Genomic DNA, 20,630 nt, shown 5'->3' with positions numbered 1-20,630 from the left:
GAGCCTTCCTATACAACATTCTTAGGTCTAAATTGGAAAAGTTTCGCTCCGATTCTCAGGAAACAGATGCTTCGAACAAATAATAAAAACAATACAGGACGTGCACTGATTATACACACGTGATTTAATTGTATGCAAACGATTTTCGTGAGTGAGGCAACTAAATATTACCAACAAACTTTGGACGAATTTTTATTATCACAGTAACTGTCAACTTCTTTCAACTCTTAAATCACCTAATTGTATCGAATTAATTTAAGTCTAAGTAAAAACATTATTTGAACCTATTCTTACTGTATGACAAGACCATTTAGTTCTCTTAATTTAAGATTTTCGCTTCGATTACCCTTCATTTTACAAAAATAAGTATCTTTAACTATTTATCCACGCTCCACGGTACCGCGACAATGGAATGTACAATTTTCATCCTGTACTCTCTTTATTCTGTAACAAAACACTTTGAACTTGTGATAGACATCGAAACCGATAAATGTCAAATTGTAATTCCAACGTAAGGTTATTTGGATTTTTTTTTAAGATACTTGATATCTATAAGTACTCTTGTTATCCTTCTATATTCTCATTATTTTGTTCCAAGAACTTGTGATAGACATCGGAGCCGATAAGTGTCGAATTGTGAATGGGCTCTAACGAGCCGAACTCGACGTAATGAGGTTGTTTGAGATTTCTTGGAGTTATAAAGTTATACAATTACCTAGTTTTCTTTAGGGCTGAGGAGCAATGGATTGAACCACTAGCTGAGTCATACGGCTCTGCTCTTAAGGATCTTTTGCGACGAAAAGTTTCCTATATATTATTCAAGGTTTCATTCTATGTGTAAACAAAATCGAAAGTTTTTAATGAAACATACTATCAAGTGAATACTTACCCAGTTTATTATATTAGTGAGATTCTGTTAAGGGCCTTAACAGAATCTCACTAATATCAACTTTCATAAATTCATAGGCAAAAAAGGAATATCCACATATTGACACGACTATCTAGTTACTCTATTCATACAATAATTTTAACACTCTAGAAAAAGAAGAAAATAAATGAAAGCTCTGTGTGCTCTTGGCTGTTAACTATCCTATTTGGTATTGTAATAGCAAAAAACAATTGCTAGAAATCGTTTTCTACTCTTCATGGGCAGACTGTAAATTATACCCATTAAGAAAGAAACTAACAATGTAAGAAAATAGTTATTATTCCATAAATTTGTTAAATATTCAGTAACAACTGTAGCACTTTCTCGACACAGCTCCCAATTTACTCGGAAGCGTGCGGAGGGTAACATTATTACCGAGATATTGTTCCAAAGCTGTTATTTCATTATTCTCTGCCGCTGAGGACGTTGTGAAGTCTAAGTAATTATATTATTAGTGTTTTGTATACAATTGTATACATTTGAAGTTAGGTCACACGCCTGAGGCTTGTGGAAATATTTTATTTTACGTCAATAAGAGATGTATATCATCCTATATTGAATAAAGAATTTTAATTTGAATTGAATTTATTTGTTTCAAATGTTTTGTTTATAAATGTTTATCTTTATTGAAGCACATACACAACAAGAAGGCAAAATATATTAATTTGTCGTAAGTTAGTTGTAAGTTATTTTATATCACAGTTTTGTAATTTAATATAAATAAATAAATAAATATATACGGACAAATCACACAGATTGTGCTAGCCCCAAAGTAAGTTCTAGACTTGTGTTATGGGATACTAAGTCAATGATACTATATTTTATATATATAGATAAACATCCAAGTTCCAACATCCCGGGCCAATCAGAAAAAAAACATTTTCCATCATACCCGACCGAGGATCAAACCCGGGACCTCTCGGTTATATGCTATTGACTGTACAACACGTTGACAATGAATATATTTTTACTTTTCCAACTAAAATCAGATATCGAGAGATTTAGAAATTAGTCTCGTTTTTACATAAAGTGCATATAAGGAACGCAGGCGGACGGGTAAGGAAGAGGTTTTATTGTTATAAGGGCCACAGTGTTATGTAAAAGCCTAATTTAACTGCCATAGCGGTCCTGTGTTCGCTCATTGCATGTTAGGTCCACAGATGAGTGGGTGCGGCAGCTACCGAATCCCTCAGCCCTATAAATATAATATAAACTCTCCGCATATTCGTTCGCAACCATTGACAGTTCGTAACCCGGACAATTCAATATATATAGGTAGTAAGCTGTATTACAAATTCACGTCTCAAGTGACCCGGATACATCCAATCCATCACTATCTGTCATCTGTACATATAATAAAACTGTAAGTGGGCTGTGTAAACGTAAAAACTATTGAGGGCGAAGTGCGGGTTTGCTATTCACTTCTCACCATCGAAGCGATTCTAAAGACCTATCTAAGACCCAGCGAACCAATCATATTGCGCCATTGTGACGCAACGACAACCACACTGCAATGTGATTGGTTCGCTGCGCCTCACTTCGAATCGATTCGATGGTGAGAAGTGAATTGCAAACCCGCACTAACCCCTCTGATTGGAATTTGATGTGGTTTTAACAGTATAGCGGATGGTCTAACTTAAAATATATAAAAAGTTATAGGTTTCTTCGCGATGGGTTGATTAGATCCCGAGATTGAGATAAGAGAAACTTATGAGCGAACGCACAAAATAAACGCGGGTGAAGTCGCGGACATAAGCTGGTCAATAAATAATTAGGATTTCGTTCGTTTATTAGAACATGAAATTGGTTTTTATTATCACTTCAATATACATTCGCGGCTGTAATCCCGGAGCCCGAGATCCGCTTAAAAAAGCATGTACATTTATATTTTAAGATTCGGCTATGATTTTGCTACAGGCCATCTGGCTGGTGTTTGACTCTCTTTGAAAATGCTATTGTGGTCGTAGTCGCCTTGTACACAATCCATGTATATAGAGTTATTCTACTTTAGGGCGGGAACCTTATGCCGTTCTATGTCTATCTATTCAATACGACAAAGTTCTAGTAGTGTACTAGAACTTAATAGTCTTGATAGACACGAAACTAAACAAAAAAAAGCATGTCTAACTCGTTAAGTGTCGAATAAATGATTAATTTACTGATTAAAAAAACATTATTTACTTTTAAATTCATAGTAGAGTATTTTCTTTTTCAAAGTATTCTAAATTTAAACAACAAATTAAAAAAGATGCCCTAACATTCTAATTTATTCCTGCAGTTGAAAGGATTAACCGTCCACCATTTTTCACCCTAATTTCTAACACAGCAGCTTAAACTTTTGTGAAATACCTTTTTTTAAAAGTCGAGTAAGGTTTAGAGATAACGAACGGCCAACGGATTAAATATAAACAGAAAGTCCACCACGAAGAAATATAACTTAATACGCATACCCGAAACGACTTTTCATACATTTGCAATTGTGGATACTAGATAATAGATCGCAGCTCATGTCTATGCAACGTGACAAATTGCAATAATTTTGGAGAGTCTAACTACTCTCTAGATCAATTAATTCAGCCGAACTGGAATGGTCTCGATAGCTCAGTGGTCAAGAGCACTGTCCCGGATAGACAGGGGCGCGGGTTCAATTCCCGCTCGATTCCAGATTTTTTTCATCTCATTATTATTTTCAAAAATTTTGGAGGGCTTGATGGGCCAACGACGGTACATGTACAAAACAAAAAATGCTTATTTATTTGATAAATTATAAAATCGAAATTTAAAATTAAAAAAGACCCCCCTCCAAAGTCTCTGGTATCATCTCATCTGCTCGAAAAGAACTGACGATTTCCAAACGCACATTTTCCAAACATAGCTAAGAGCACACTCAATTAAATTCTCTTTCAAATAAAAAGAACTAGATCAATATCAGTTCAGCCGTTTGGCTGCTAAGATGCCAAAAACAGACATACAGATACACAGACACGTTAAACTCATTACTCTCCTCCTTCTGTCGTAAAACGAAATAATTAAATTTTCCCCACAATGGTCACTCGGGAGTTTAAGCTTAAGACTTATACCTCTGTTAGTATGGTACTAAAACTTTTATTACAAAAATACATTTAAAACTTGGGCGTGGATCTATAGTGAAATGGTCATAAAATGGTCTTAAATGCTGAAATTACAGAAGTGTTACTCAATCTATTTTCTAAACACTTTATTTTTATTTTATATAATCAATATGGACATCTTGCATATTACTAATGTACTCGCATCTATTGTTATCGGTTAGAATTCATTAATTATTATAACTAGCGGTCCGAATCGGCATCATTCGGGTAAAACAATAATAAATTACAAGCCTAAATGTTGCTTCGGAATCTCAATATCTATTTTAAAAAACCGCATCGCGTAATTTTAAAGATCTAAGCATACATAGGGACAGAGAGAGTGAAGCAACTTTGTTTTATACAATGTAGTGTTGTACATATTAGATAAATGACTACTTTCTTACAGAGTAAGCATATATTCATAGAATTTCAAGAAATGAGCCTTCAAATCACACGCACTTTAATACAGATATAAAAATCCCTAATATCCAAACAAGTCATGATGAGGTGTGGACTAAATGAATTGCTCAAAATTGATTAAAAATAAGTTAAACATAATCTTAAAAAATGATATTTTTTTTTGGAATCGCTATAATTTTCTCAACTTTCTATAATTCGTGTTCGAAGTGAAGTTATGCGCGGCACACGGCGTTACGTGAGCCGAATACAGCGGCCGTCGATTTATCGATGTGAGTGAAGTTCGCGCGAGTAGCGTTAGTTTGTGAGATGGATGTAAATTGTTGGTGTTAATATGTTACCTTTTAAAACTGATCTTTTATTTATTTTTTTATATCTGGATGTTCGATGTGGTTTTACGAATTCACGAGGGACAACATACTTGAGCACATTTAGCTTAGAAAAAATAATGAATTCTCTACGATCAGTACCGCGAAAATTCATAGCCAGCTATAAACAGTCGGTATGAGTCTTAATTTTATTGGCTACGATATCTTAGCTAAAATAAGTCGTAACTGGCTACGATATGACGTAGCTAGCTACGATATGACGTAGCTAGCTACGATAAATCGTAGTTGGCTACGAAAGGTCGTAGCTATCTACGATAAATCTAAACTGGCTACAACATGTCGTAGCTAGCTACGATAAATTGTAGCTGGCTACGAGAGATCGTAGCTATCTACGATAAGTCTAAACGAACTGCGATATGTCGTAGCTAGCTACGATAAATTGTAGCTGGCTACGAGAGGTCTTAGCTATCTACGATAAGTCTAAACGAACTGCGATATGTCATAGCTAGCTACGATAAATTTTAGCTGGCTACGAGAGGTCTTAGCTATCTACGAAAAGTCTAAACGAACTGCGATATGTCGTAGCTAGCTACGATAAAATCATAACTGAATACGATAATAGCTACGATAAGATAACTGGATAGGAAATGTCGTAGCTGGCTACGACAGTCTACGATGCTTAATAGAGCGAATTCTTCTTTTACATAATGTGACTTGAGTAGGTTTTAAGTAGCAGATTACAGAAAGAAGCGTAGTAACGTTATCTTATATAATATTTTTTACTTCACTGGGAAAAAAAGTTATGGAGTTTAAAAACCAATCAATACCCAGAAACAGAGACATGTGACAAGACATGGGACACTATACCTAAATGAGAATATATACCTAAGTGGCAATATAATAATATACACCCAAATGATCCGTAATATTAATTAGGACATGAGATAATAATCTCACCATCGGGTTTTCCAGTAAATATTACATTACATATTGGCACTAATCCCTCTCCGACCACAGGAGTATCGACAGGGATAATGGGGATGGACGGGTGGAACTATCCATTGTTAATACTGCGCAAAGCTTATAGACGCAATGTAACTATGTAGTGTTAACTAATATTGTAAATGCAAAAGTGTGTTTGTTATCTATTTACGTTTTAATTTTCTTTGGTACCTCTTGAGTACCTGGATTTATTGGATTTATTATCGGCTGCGTGTGGCGCTTCGGGGTGCTCAAGATCCACGAAAAAATACCTTTAAATGTAAAATTCATCGGATCTTTAACAAATAGATCTTTCATTTCAGATTAAAATATGAATGCTGTATATTTTGTTTTCGATTTATTAATATGTAGTTTCAAATATCCATTTGGCCCATGAGGGAAACGTGTTCATATAACACATATTCGTTTTTGAATACACAAGAAAGGGACACGTGGTAAGAGGGGGGAGACTTTTGCCCAGCAGTGAGATATGTTATAGCTATTTTTTTTAATCGTTTATGACCAAACCAATTCATATGTAGATATATGTATATTTGAATACCAGCTAAACCAAATGTGGCCTCGATACAAATGACTTTTTAAAAGGACCGCCATTTAGGTCGTGCGTTACCTGTGCTGAGCGTGACCCGCGCGCCTGTGATTTTTTTTGCTGAGACTGCATCTCTTTTCCAACTTTTGTACTTGTACTTTAATACGTCAAGTAATCTACGATATCCCTGCAGCACATCGTCTTGCACTTTTTTTTGTCAACATGTATTGTGTAAGTTACATGTAAAAAATAGTGGTTAAGTTTATTAAAGTTAATTTTTTAGCCATAGTACAAATGACAACAAAAACATTATTTTTCTAGTTTATTACATCTATTGTTAAATAAACAATCAAGGCGCTTTGTATTCGAGCCAGAGAGAGCTTTTATTATTCAATGGTCAAATACACGAGTTTGAAATCCACAGAATCGATTAATATGCTAATCGGGCACATTTACATCACACCTGAACATTACGCTGGCTGCACATTGAAAGGGGGGTTCGAAGGCCACTAATGATCGATGTGAATACGCCTTTAATGATAAAATATTTACTAAATAAATAATATATAAATATTACACGCTCACGCACCTTTTTATATCTCGTATGTTTCAGACCGTTGTTACAATCACCTGTGCTTGATATTATTTTTAGTTATTATTGTGTCTTATAATAAAATGCAAAAGTTTAAAATTAGTTAATGTAAATATTAAGTAATTTCCAAATTATAAAGTAACTTTAAAAATTATAAAGAAAATGGTCAAAATTAAAAAGAATTTTATCTTACTACTAAATAAACGTAAAATCGAGAAGATACTTATTTTCGGATTAAATATACGCAATAAACAGCAAATTAATCTTAGCGTCTTAGCAATTTATTTCATACAAAATATGTAATAAGGAAACATGAACCGAAGCATGAAGAAGTGTAATCTGTGAAAAAATATTGACTTTGATGAATGGCGCCCGTTTTTTAGACGTCCCTGAAAATATGGGCTTTGTAACTCAGCGTCCTAAAAGAGCGATATATGCGAAAAGGCCGCGCGATATTCCCCAAAGCGTCAATATCAAATGTATCCCACCGCTGTCACCATTTTGTATAGCGAAACACACGCTATTGGTTTAACACTGTTTTAATTACTAGGTACATGATTATAAAGCTAACTCGTATACCGTACCACGCTAACTTACACGCTACCATAACACTTGTTGCATATATTGACGTCGTAATGACTCATATATACGCAGCTTCGCAACGCGTCCTTCAGCGTTTCGTCGCTCATTTAGGACCCGGGTAAGCGGGTAAGAGCCGGTACGCGAATTCTTGGTTTTTGTGTTTAACATTTTGATAGTTAATATCAATGTGCGTTATTTATTCGATGTTGTTTTATTAGCTGATACCTAACCTAATACCTAATGTTTAATTTCTCAAAAAAAGTAAGTAATTTCAACAGAGGAACTTAAGAAAACAAAATCACCATCGTAAAATAACATTACACTCTATTTCTTTGTTCCGAATCGAGTCCAAGGTTCCGTTTAAATAGCTTTCAGTTTAATTAAGCATGATTTGCAATTACCCAAATAGCGTACCAAATAATCGTGAACATGCCGGTTGTATCGTTGGGCAAATCAGAACGTGAACCGTAAATGGGTTATTCCACTTGTAATATTTTACGACAAGGAATACTATTCTCAATATATAATTGTCATCCGTGTCTAAACTGCTAGACTGATTTTAAGGAAATTTGGTAGTTAGATTCGGGATCAATCCGGACTGCTACACTGGAGGTCGCAGGTTCGATCTCCGGTCAGGTCAACATGGAAAATGATATTTTTCAGATTGACCTGGATCTTGGATATTTATCTATATATGTATATGTTATATAGAATATAGCATCGTTGAGTTAGTATCCCATAACACAAGTTTCGAACTTACTTTGGGGCTAATCAATCTGTCTGATTTGTTCCTATATGTACCTATGTACCTATATATACATATATATCAATTTGTCTACAGGAAGAAGAAGTATATAACTTACTAAAAACTTAAATTAATAAACAGGGCAAGATAAATACCTGTGTTAAATTTTGAGATAACTTCATTAGGGTTAAAATTTATCAAGGTTTTTCTATATATAGCGAAATTTCCACATTATTACGGAGCAAACTTAGTTATTTAAATAAAGCTAGCATTGTATTATTATGTTCAATATAACCAAAACGTTACCACTAAAATTAATTTATAACGGTAGTCCAAGTGCAGTGAGTGATCGTAACATTTTGGCATCCAGTCTCCGGCCAGTTTCCGAGGCGTGCGATCCAGACAGACAGACATTTGCATACGTTTAGACCAGACTGCGCCAATCTGCCCCGGGGGATCGTGTGAATGATGTTACCGGTTATAACCGATTATAACTGGTCTGTAAACTGCGATTCAATTTTAGAAACTGCGAAATAAAGTTATGTTAATGGCCAGATACCAAGCTGAAATTAAAATCAAGTAGTTTTACGATTTCTATCAGAGAGCTATGAAAAATAAAACTTGTAAAAGTTCACGAATTAGATTAATTAGTGCATAATAACACACTCGATATAAAGAAGTGTGTAATAGAAGTAATAACGCAAATTTTGCGATTTCAAAAGAAACTCAAAACCTATTGATTTCACAAGCATGAAAAATATAAATGGAAAAGTATAAAATATACGGAATACTGTAAATATACATACGAGTACATAACAAAAAAAAATAGGAACCCTCGATCCCCGAGACTTGCACTTGACCAATACGACTCTTTTCTCTACACCCACGAATATTGATGTATCTATACGTATTAAAATTTTAGATTCGACACGATTATAAGCCCACTTCGACATCAGTAATATTACCCTGTAATCCTGTAACAAGTCCAGGATCGAGCCTGTGATAGGGCTGTCACCTCTGCATTTGAATAATTTGGCTAAATTCATTAGCAATTCAGATCAGGTCTATAAGTGGGGGTATTCCACGAGCCAGTTCAGTTATAATTTGGTAAACTCATCAATATGCAAAGTGAGCTAAATGTTGTATTAACTTAACTACACAGAAACGAAGTTTATTTACTAAGTAATAAACATATTTTACGAGCTAGCAATATTTACTTCTTTGAAATAATTGACTGTATTTGCATACAGTTTTTACTTTGCAGTAAAAACGTTAAAGAATATATGAATAGCAAACACTGACATTGAATTGACTGTTTTTTCTTCATATATTTGGAATTATTTTTATTATTATTTTTTATAACATTTTTGTTGTTTATTTTTATTTATGAGAGTTTTATATATATATGTATAGACAGATATTTTATTATTATGACCATGCTGTTATCCGTTATCCTCAACTACTCTGTCATTGGGCACTGATCCTGAATCATTATCAGGTCTTACTTATCATAATAATACAATGTCATCGCCATTGAAACCAGTGCAAAATTTCATAAACGTGCTGTCAAAACTCACACTAAAACACAGGCTATAATAATAATAATAAAAACAGTAGCTATAACGTGGCATGGTAAATTAGGTATTTAAAAATATACAGAGTAAGAAAATACATTAAGCAGTCTATCTACATGCAAATGTCACAATAGTGGTGAGATACTACGAGTGGCTGCTCTGTGCTCAGCTAAGTGGCGGCATAAAACTGACATTTCCATATCTGCAAGCCTTAAGCTTTCCTCGCTCGTATAAGATGATGGCAATCTAAGTGCTTCATACTTTATGACTTGTGATTTACGAATGCACTTTGCAACACTGTACACTTTGCATATATATGTAGCAGTGCTAAATATATGTAATTAAAGGTATATTCTTCCTTATAGATAGACAAATACTTCGACACAAAAATAATGGTTCGTTTGGCTCGGTCGATTGGATTGTATTGGCATTAAGAGGTCTTTACGGCCAGCAGAATTTTGTTACCGTAGATAAAAAAATATCACATTTTTAATTTTTCTTAAAGTATAGCAAAACCAGGAGTTGCAATCCTCACATGATACTGCTTCAATCGAGTGAACCCAGAGCGTACCATTCCAAATTCTAATTACGTTAATTCGCGTCATTCATGTGTATACGTCGATCAATACACACTCAGTCAGATTACATGGCTTCCGCGCTGTCTGAGACCATAACAGTATGTCTTGGAATGTAATTGAAAACCATACAAAAAATACGACTCTGATGAGTTTTCACTGAAGAGTTTTTGGAAAATATTACAAAAACAGAACTCCCTAACTTAAGTTAAAGTCAATATTGTTTTGTACAGTTCTTATTTTGTATACTACTAGATCCACACAATTCAATTTTTTTTGTGAATCCCTATTGTTATCAATGTCATAGATAGGTATATATTCAAACAACACCTAGACCTACAATCCTGGCCAGTCTATTTACCTTTTTAATGCATTTTTCACTCCACAAATGTTCCACAAAATACAGATTTGACACAAAATTGCAAATAAACATCAAAAACCTCATTTAGTGTGGCTATTTTTAGGTATTTTATATAATCTAGTGTTTATTAATACTAGTAAATCATTTATTCAGAAATTAGACCTTGACAGATACTTTTTCACAACATATTCAAAATTAAATAATATTTACCAAAGCTTCAAACTACTAGTAGTAAATATGTTCGTCGCAAACTACATTCAATGTAGAGTTTCAAACAATTTTCAATTACGGCATTCAGATAACAACAATAGACAGCGCGAGCGAAGTTGCCGACAATTTAATTTCTCGAGACAACCCCTCTCCAGGAAACGGAAATAAGGGTGGTCATGCACTACATCGTAAGCTATTTAGTATTTATGGCTGGTTGAAAATAATTTAGCTAATGTTGGAACACATACTTAATATGGCGTACCTAAAAATAAATCTCTACGTAAAATGAAAATTAAATTATTCGTCTAAGTATATGTGAAAAATAAAAAAGAGTATAAAGGGCTAATAGCAGCCTTTTTTTTGTTTATTTATATTAGTATGTTTGACTGCGCATAACGTAAATCTACTGAAATATATTTATTTGGTCGCAATTAGTCTAGATTAGTAGTAGTGAGTATCTTAATTTGTCACGTGTAACCTAAAATATTAGCTAAAAATCGAATTAGAAATGAAGTATACAGTATAAAAGAAGTAAGAATTTAATAATTCCGACGTTGTAATTTCACAATGCGCTGAAATGCAAAGTATTTAATGACAAAGCATGCATCCCGTCTGGAAACTTCAGCGGCGGGTCAAAACGTCGAATAATGAGAGAGGTTGCAATAAACCTGTGTCAAAGGATGCCACCGCGCAAACTTATTATGCTGAGCTCCCGAGTTATATTACACTCACCCTGACCTGGGTGAGCGACAAACGCGGCAAGGGAGCGTGAGGTTCTTGAAGGCCAATTACAAGCGTTGCCACCGCTAGCTTCTCACGAAATAGTTTTCTCGTTCTTTATGTTTCCCGAATTATATTTCTATTTGTAAACTTTTGAAAGAAATAAAAGTATTTAATTGTGAACTCAGATAAATCAGATACGCACAGCGTCGCCTCGACCTAAGATATAAAATAAATAGCCTTATCTATTTTATGGTATGTTAGGTTTTTTTGGGGCATTCAGAGATGCTAAACTGCCAGTTAGATAGCAGGACGAAGTGAAAAAGAAAAAAAAGCGATTCACTCATTTTCTCAAATTAATGTACTCCCACCTTTACAGCGAGAGCTACACGAACAATAGCACGTATCTCCATTGTCTGCTAAATGTCTGATATATAATTTACAGCGGTTAAGAGCTATATTATCAGTATATTAATGACTGTTTACTACACTGATTTGCGGACTTGGGGAGACTGGGAACCCAAGAATCCACTTAGAAGACGTACGGAGGTTAATGACATCGTATTGATTGCTCAAAGGTTTATATATAACTAGCGACCTGCACCCGTTTTGCACGGGTGTAATATTATGCATGTTATATATATATATATATATATATATATATACGTGCCTGTGTTTTACACTATGTTGTAGTGATTAAGTTCTTAATTTTTCTAGTCATTTTCATTAATGGATATAAACTTTTAAAAGTATTTAAATTTTAGTGATAAATAAACAGAACCATGTATCTAATAAACATTCACTTAGATGCATTATTAAATGTAACCGCTAAGAGAGAGTTCAAGCTAATTGAGTGAGAGTGCTAATAGGGTGGCTAAATCGTAATTATTCCCGGGGATTGTTCCCACAATTCATATTAAGACTTTACAAAATGCAACATTAGATATGTAACAAAACACACTATTAGGGATTTTATTCTTAAATCACAAAAAAATATAAGACTCATGATATTTACGCCATTAAAAATCATACGAATGAACTAGTGACGAAGAACAAAAAATTTAAAAAAAAACTCTTATAACTATAATATTATGATACTAAAAAAATACCTTTCTAGGTTGTTATTTACCCTATTAACATTTTTTTTTTTTTACTTTATTGCTAACCCTAAGCATATTGTTTATTAGTCAAATGAATAAAAGTCGCAATATTATAAAATGTATAATTAAAATCCCAAAATCGCGACTTTTTGTTATTTCGGTCATCCTGTTTGGCATCCTTAGCGTTCTATCAAATTAGTTGCTCGCCACTAATTACATTGGGCTAGTTAAGTTGCAGCTTGTGTTATCATAAACTGCGAGGCTCCATCCTGATTCAGTCCAATTAACTGAATGGTTCAAAGTTACCTCCATAAAGTTTAATATAAAAATGCAGCTTGTTTTCGTTTGACTCAAATTCAGAGGCAATACACGCTCTTTAACACCTGTATTTTCAAGTTATTCCTTGGCAATTCCGGGATAAAAAGTATCCTATGTGTTATTCCACCCATTTATATTCTACCCGTGTACCAAATTTCATAACAATCCGTCCAGTAGATTTTGCTTAAGAACAAAATGCTAAATACACACATCTCACAAACAAAGTTCACATTTATAATATCAGTACGGATTTACTGTTTTTAGGTACCTAGTAGTATTTGAATTTAGACTCATGAAGATCTTCCTACGCAGCATATTACAAAAAGTTATTTAACATTTATTGATTGAATAAGAGAAACTAACTGTATCTAGGTAAATAGGTACCATAGGTACAGTGTATGTGATGAATTATAATACAAATATATATATAAGGCAAGCATATAAATACAAATATAATAATATATTGTACGATAAACCCGGTTTCAGGCCCAATTTCGGCGCCAATTTGTAAAATATCGACGCCATTTGTCTGCCATCTTGTTAACTTTATCACGCCCACGCGGCTCTGTTGCGATGCTTATTACCTTTTGTATTCCAAATATCTTTTGGGTAACACATTTTTACCCAAAACTTTGTATCCATTTATATCTTTGACATTTGTGCTCTTTTGTTTTGCAGAAATTTGATTTCCAAGAAATCATATATTTATACCAAACACGGCACATATGTTTTCAGTGACAAAACCATAAACCACCGACATTAGCAATCAAATAACCACAAAGATTGTTTTAATTGAAGTTGATTTAATGAAGGCAATTCTGTCAAAATCAATGTAACTAGTATGAGATGAGAATATGAGTGTGTATGAGATTTAATCATCGTGGAAATCGTAAAACACGATCGTAAATTCACATTACACGCCGTCCTCACTGAGTGACTGAGCGCTGCACAACGCCACGCGGTGCTATGTGAAAAACGTCCAAAAATAAATACTACCTACCTTATACGCTTAATATTGTAACGACGCGCTGCTTCGCATTTAGAACTCCATTTTAACGCTGGACTATGTAAGTTCAATAATGGCTAAACTCTTGCGCAGATCAGACGTCTATTGTATGCATATGCGCAGTATATGTTTGTTAATATGTTGTGTATTTGTCGTAGATGCTGTGGATTCTGAGTACTCCATATTTGTCGGTCGCTGGACGGAGTGTGCCCTTTCGGAAAAGGACTTTGCGCTTGAAAGGTAAGTGGTGTTGTTTTTTCTTTTCATTTAATTGTAATAAAATTTTGTAATTTCTGGGTCTTTATTAATGCCCATTTAACATGGGACTACATACTGTTTGCATAAAAAATATACATTTGCTATTGATCTATGATTATGTAACAAAAAGTATAATGTACTCACTTCGCTAAAAAAAAGTATAATTCCCGGTTTCTTCCTCAGCCATTAAGCGTCGAAGCCATCGCACGGTCTCATCCCTGGTTGTCAGACCTTGGCACGCATATATCATTCTTGACAAAAAGTATAATTTCATTGAATACATCGAAAATTTTATCGTCAACGTAATTCTGGCATGAATTTTTGTTCTCTCTGACGACAATAAAAACATGTGGCAAAAATGATATTTTCGTAAAAAAAATATTTGTTACAGATACAACAGGCAAAAGAACCCTGACTCACTGGTGCACACTCCCAGGCTCGGCCTCCAACGGCGACAGGTGCAGTGTCGGAAGAAAGATGGCCGCTTCGTCGAGGCCATGTATGTCACCAACATATTTCTTTCTTGAACTGCCCTCCATTACTGATTTTTGCAGTTATCTTCGCAAATTATTCTCTGTCCTGTGTTATTATATAACATCGTATGTCTTACTTTAAGAATATTGCTATTTAGATCATTTAAAACAAAATTTTAAGGTAATATTACTATATGAGTCTCAAAGCCCAAAGATAGAAGGAAGGTTGACCAGTACAATTTACGTGATTAAGTAACAAATATCTTCACACAAACCTTAACTTTCGCATTTATATTAATAGATTTATTTTTCTTACAAAATGACATTGAATTTCATCAACCAATATAACGAAAGTAGGAGTTGTAGAAAGTACGATGCAACTACGATCTCGTACAACTGTACGAGATCGTAGTTGCATCGTACTTGCATCACAACAAAGCAAAACGCTTGGAAAGCCAATTTCCTGTCGATCGACCTTGTGCCCCCCCACGGAACTATCTGCTGCACTACACGTATACAGAGGTGGTATTCCCCTCAGAGCATCAATTTCAACAGCTCCAGTTTTTTATTATGTAGTTATACATAGTATTAGTAGCACCAAACTTGTTTTATTGTTATTTGTTACATGCTTTAAAAGGAATTAAAGTAGTTGAAATTGACATCAGCTAAGAGAAATATCGCCCTGTTAAAAAGCACCGGTGGTTTTGAAATAAAAATACTCTCAAAAAAAACTACAATTATGTAGGTAGATCTTAGTACTTAAATAGGCAACACTTCCGATTTACAAAATAGATTTGGGAATTTAGGAGAAAATACCTAAGTAGAATGAAAATGTTTACTTACAATCACAACCCATGAGTTAACGAATTCGAATCACTTGACAAGCAATATCGCTTCTCTCAACAACTAAAAGCAAATCAAACAAAACCCTTTAAGACACTAAAGCAAAAATCGCCATTCAAAGCACTAGAGGTAATAAATCAGAAAGTTACCAAGTTCTTAACCTCATTAGAAGTTCGCTCCAATTCGGAACAAACTTGGCACAATCCTGGCTTAGACACATCTTAAGTTGTAGCTACATTCAGGTCGCGTGCATTCTTATGACATTTTGTGGAACTGGGTCACCGGCGACGCTGATCGAATACCCTTTTATATTTAATGTGAAAAAGTAGACGTAGTTCGGTTCTTCGTAGCTTCTGTATGTTTAAAACAATACATATGGCCAGGCATTACGCGATTCCAATGACAATAATGTGTAACTGGCTGATTACGTTTAAAAAAAATAAAAATTCATAGAACACAGACAAAAAAATGTCAGATAGGTATAATCTTAAATTTTTGGTCATTTTTATCTCAATATGATTATAGGTAGTATTGGAAAAAAAAAATATTTCTAAATTAACTTATTACACTTTTTGAACTACTTATTTACGCCACAAGTATTTAAAATATGATACATTTATTTATAGAATTTAAAATAAACAAAAGCAGACATAAAATTGTATATTTATGTTGTAAATAAAGGAAAGATAGGAAATTAAATTAAAATCAAATTATGAAAAAGCGACCGAGAGGAAAAAACAAAAGTTAATAAAATAAAATATCAATAAGTACTTACAAAATTTTGACAGGTTTTGCGGCCCAACCCTGGAGCGCGTAGGCACAACCAGGGTGTGCGTGATGAAAGATGACTGCAGCCTGGGTGAGTGGTTGCCATGGCGACCGCGCCAAGATGGCGCACTGGTACGCACGCGCCGACTACGACGATTGCCACAAGGTTTGTGACATTGTTTTGTAGAAAACACACGTGTAGGCTTGTGCCCAGGGTATGCGTGATAAAAGACTGAAGTCTAACAGACTGGTTGCCAACACGACAGTGAGAAAGCGGGGCTCGTTTTAAATCATAACATGGTCTATATATATATCACTATGCAATACTCATACTAAACAAAAACAAGTCGAACTGCCTAATTGTAGTCTTCAAATATTCCGAACTAAATCAATCAGTCTGTCTCATAAATCCTTTGCAATATTGTACAAAACAAAAGACTTCAAATATAGTCTGAAAAGAACTTGTCTGAGAACATTTTACGTAATGAAGTGCAAGCGAAATTAAACGTAAGGTTTTACTGAGTAAGCGTTTAAGCCTCCACAGGATCTAATTGCACGACAAATGTTTCTACTACTTTAATTCAGTTGTTTACGGTACTTTGCTACTAGGGATATAATTTTAACTTAAGTTTTAATGTATATTTATTTAGTTCTTACCACAGGTACTTACTTACCTAATAATTTCTTAATGCCTGTAGTCATGTAAGTTAATAGCATACAAAATAGCTACAGAATTCATTTTCCAAAAGTAGCTAAATCTAGTAATAATAAGAACGATTTTAATTTTGAAATATTTTTTTCAATAAAATACAGTGATTTCTGATTGCCACAGTAAATAAGCTTATACCAAAGTGCATGATGACATTTTTCTCGTCATGTTACCAGGTGGCGGCAAGGAGTGTGATGTGGTGGAGGAAATCAGGCCAGCGGCGTTGGAGGCCAGCGCTCACTGGACCCCAGGCCCTTGGGGACCATGTCGGGTCGCCATCGAACAACCTGTCACACCTCCCAGTATATACCTAAGATCCTATCTATAATATAATTATATAATATATATTATAATTTATGATTTTACCACCAGCCTCTTCATAGGCCCTGATTGCCGATAGTGTATAAGCAGCTTTCTCTAATCCTTTTTTAACAAGCGAACGAAGTCACAAGCTGTAGTTTATACAAAATAAACTTAAAATCCTACAGCGTAGGAGGGCAATGTTTATATAAGAGCTATTACTGTAACAACTATTATTATTTTTTGTCTTTATTGATTTAAAGGGGTTTTGTCACGCAGTGACTGTCACCCCCGTAAGGTTTGCTACAAATTGTATCAATTAATGTAAAGACATAATTTGATAACGTGTTTGGCATCGTCCGATAATGGAGAAGCCAAAATACAATTACATGTACCAACAGGGACTAAATCAACTATTATATTTAATAACTAGGTTTTACCCGCGGCTTCGCCCACGTGATTTCCCACGGGAGCTGTTATTTGTCCGGGATGAAAGGTACCCTATGTCCTTCTCCATACTTCAAACTATATGTATGTACAATTTCAAGAAGATTGGTTGAGTTGAGCGTGAAGAGGACAAACAAACACTTTCGCATTTATAATGTTAGTTAGGACTACTTTTGTGGTTAGTTTATTGTACCATGAAATTATAATGCAATTTCTGTAACTATTAAACCTTCCAGTATGTCGTAATTCTAAAGTATAAGTATAGTTTAATGTAATAAAATATTTGCATATCCAAACCTTGATTCTTAACGGAATAATAAAACCATTTACGGCGTTTGTTAAACGTATCCAAATTTGTATTAATAATAACCCTCAGTCTGTTGCCTCAATATCAAAGAATCTATAAACGAAAATAAAACCTTTACAAAATTACCACAATATACCATAGTTTTACAAAACCCGAATGTAATCAAAATAATGTCGTTACAGCGAGCGACGACAGCGACGATGATGCAGACGACAATGACGCCATTTACGATGATGATGACGACGAAGCAGATGATGAAGAGAAACAGACCAGTCAAGCCAGTTGTGGAGGAGGAGTTCAAAGACGCGAAGCAACTTGCGTGAAATCTGATGGAAGGGCGTTGCATGTAGCGCAGTGTGCGCATGCGCCGCTACCAACGTTAGTCCAGCCATGTGAGGTATGGTTATCGGTTCATTACATCAAAAATAATAATAAAATATGTATATATCAAAGTAGGATCGTATTTTAGGCAAGTAAATATAAATTCTGTTCCTAACTTAGGCAAAATGATTAGTCACTAATATTAACATCTTTTTTCTTTGTTACGTTCGTCTTTAAGCACTTAATAATTGATGTTAGAAAACTAAATACATTTATTTAATGTCCAGGTACCATGTCCAAGGGATTGCGAAGTCGGAGAATGGAGTGAATGGGGCGCCTGCCAGCCCACTGACGGTTGTCCATTATACCCTGTCCAACAGCTTACAACTACAGGTAATTAAAACGATGGTCATGTATTAATATTAATACACCAATAGACTCTATCGAGCTTTCAAAATGGTACAAGATCGCCTTTGTTGCCTTTACTCAGCCGTGAGGATAAGATGCCTTTACTCAGCCGTGAGGATAAGATGCCTTTACTCAGCCGTGAGGATAAGATGCCTTTACTCAGCCGTGAGGATAAGATGCCTTTACTCAGCCTTGATGATAAGAATATGAGAAGAAAGCGAGACAATTTGAATTAATAATATCATGACACTCCATCTCCTTACAGTCATATTCCTCATAGCTGAGGGTCGTGGTCGTTGTGAGGCGAATAAACCACAACAACTTTGCAATATTAATGTAGTGTTTTGCCACCAATCACAACCATGCAAGATCATGACACAAAAAGCCCGAAAATCTATTAGATTTTAATATGTTTCGCAGGTTACAGCGTTCGCCGCCGACGCGTTATTTCCGCAGCATCGGGTGGTGGAGCCCCGTGCCCTCCGCTGGAAGAGAAAAGGACCTGCTCCTCTCCTCGCTGCGCGTCTTGGAAGGCCCTGCCTTGGGGACCGTGTGTACTCAACCAGCCTCACACTACTTGTGGCCCGGGGAAACGCACTCGTGAGCTGAGATGCGTTGGACATGACGGGGTAAACAGAAGAATCCATAAAACAGAAGAATCAATAGGCTTTGAGTTAAACAACCCGTTTTCTTTCATATTGTTTGCATTATTACTAACACTATTTCGATCGCTGAACGAATGTCATTGGTATAATCTGCCTTACTTTTATTTACGTTAGCTGAAAGCCTAGATCTAAATCTGGTATTTTCTTTGATTGTATACTACTTAGATGGATTCCATCATACAATTAGTCCTACTTAGAACATGCAACATTTCCCTAATAAAAAAAACATTAAGGAGCTGTTTCACCTCCTTATGATAAAACATCTGACAGATAAACTAACCGCAACGCAATACTAAAACACAACGGTGATAACGGTATCTGTTTGATATAATTCATAAAAGCTATCAGCTACTTCAACAGCACACGGTGAAACAAGCCCTAAGTAAACTAAACATTCTAATAGTAAAAAATAAACTTCAATAAACAAAACTTCTTCTTTTACCGAGTTTTAATAACAAGGTGCGGAATTAAAGCAAACAAGATTGGTGATACAATCACTCTTCGTAAACAGAAAGAAGCTCAGCGCGCGTGGTGCAGTGGCACGGGGGCTCCGGCGCGCACGGAGCGCTGCCGCATCGCCTGCGCCGGCGACTGCGTCGTGTCCTCTTGGGGGCTGTGGTCTCCTTGCTCTGCGGCTTGTGCTTCGGCGTCCCATCCCCCTCCCACCAGGAGTCGACGACGACATATCTTGGCTCATGCTGCTCCTGGTGAGCTATAGAAATATACGTGTAATACTACTGTATATTATACAAAAGCATTCTAGTTGGTGAGGAGGGATATTCCACCAATTTTCCAAACTTCTAACTAAGCCATCCCTTTTTATCAGATGGTTGGCCCTGTCCATCAGAAGATCAGCTCGTCCAGAATGAAACATGTAACAACCACGCATGCGCGACTTACTCCTGGCTGGCGACTCCGTGGGGACCCTGCGAGAGACGACGAGAGGACTACATAGCTAACACTAACTACACTGATTTGCTGGTACTGATTATTAATCTGATTTTTTTAACTATATAAATTTTAGATATATAAA

The 20,630-nt window shown here is 35.2% G+C and overlaps 1 protein-coding gene and 1 long non-coding RNA gene across 2 annotated transcripts in view; one reads left to right on the top strand and one right to left on the bottom strand.

Moving 5' to 3' along the window:
- The window catches only part of LOC128673701 (thrombospondin type-1 domain-containing protein 7A-like), a 77,315-nt gene that overhangs the window by 44,839 nt on the left and 11,846 nt on the right, over window positions 1–20,630 (top strand). The window contains exons 3-11 of the mRNA XM_053751730.2: window positions 14,257–14,338; window positions 14,748–14,855; window positions 16,461–16,606; window positions 17,326–17,451; window positions 18,386–18,600; window positions 18,812–18,917; window positions 19,353–19,561; window positions 20,109–20,304; window positions 20,424–20,578. Of these exons, the coding sequence (XP_053607705.1) occupies window positions 14,257–14,338; window positions 14,748–14,855; window positions 16,461–16,606; window positions 17,326–17,451; window positions 18,386–18,600; window positions 18,812–18,917; window positions 19,353–19,561; window positions 20,109–20,304; window positions 20,424–20,578 (1,343 nt within the window). The remainder of the gene's footprint in view (window positions 1–14,256; window positions 14,339–14,747; window positions 14,856–16,460; window positions 16,607–17,325; window positions 17,452–18,385; window positions 18,601–18,811; window positions 18,918–19,352; window positions 19,562–20,108; window positions 20,305–20,423; window positions 20,579–20,630) is intronic.
- LOC128673702 (uncharacterized) lies at window positions 14,831–16,527 on the bottom strand. Its single transcript, XR_008405106.2, has 3 exons — window positions 16,448–16,527; window positions 15,673–15,735; window positions 14,831–14,935 (listed from the first exon to the last, which is right to left on the bottom strand). It is a non-coding gene; the product is annotated as an uncharacterized LOC128673702 (long non-coding RNA).

The sequence above is a fragment of the Plodia interpunctella genome, chromosome 11 (genome assembly GCF_027563975.2).
Source record: "Plodia interpunctella isolate USDA-ARS_2022_Savannah chromosome 11, ilPloInte3.2, whole genome shotgun sequence".
Taxonomy (NCBI): domain Eukaryota; kingdom Metazoa; phylum Arthropoda; class Insecta; order Lepidoptera; family Pyralidae; genus Plodia; species Plodia interpunctella.
This window is presented reverse-complemented; position numbering and strand designations above follow the sequence as displayed.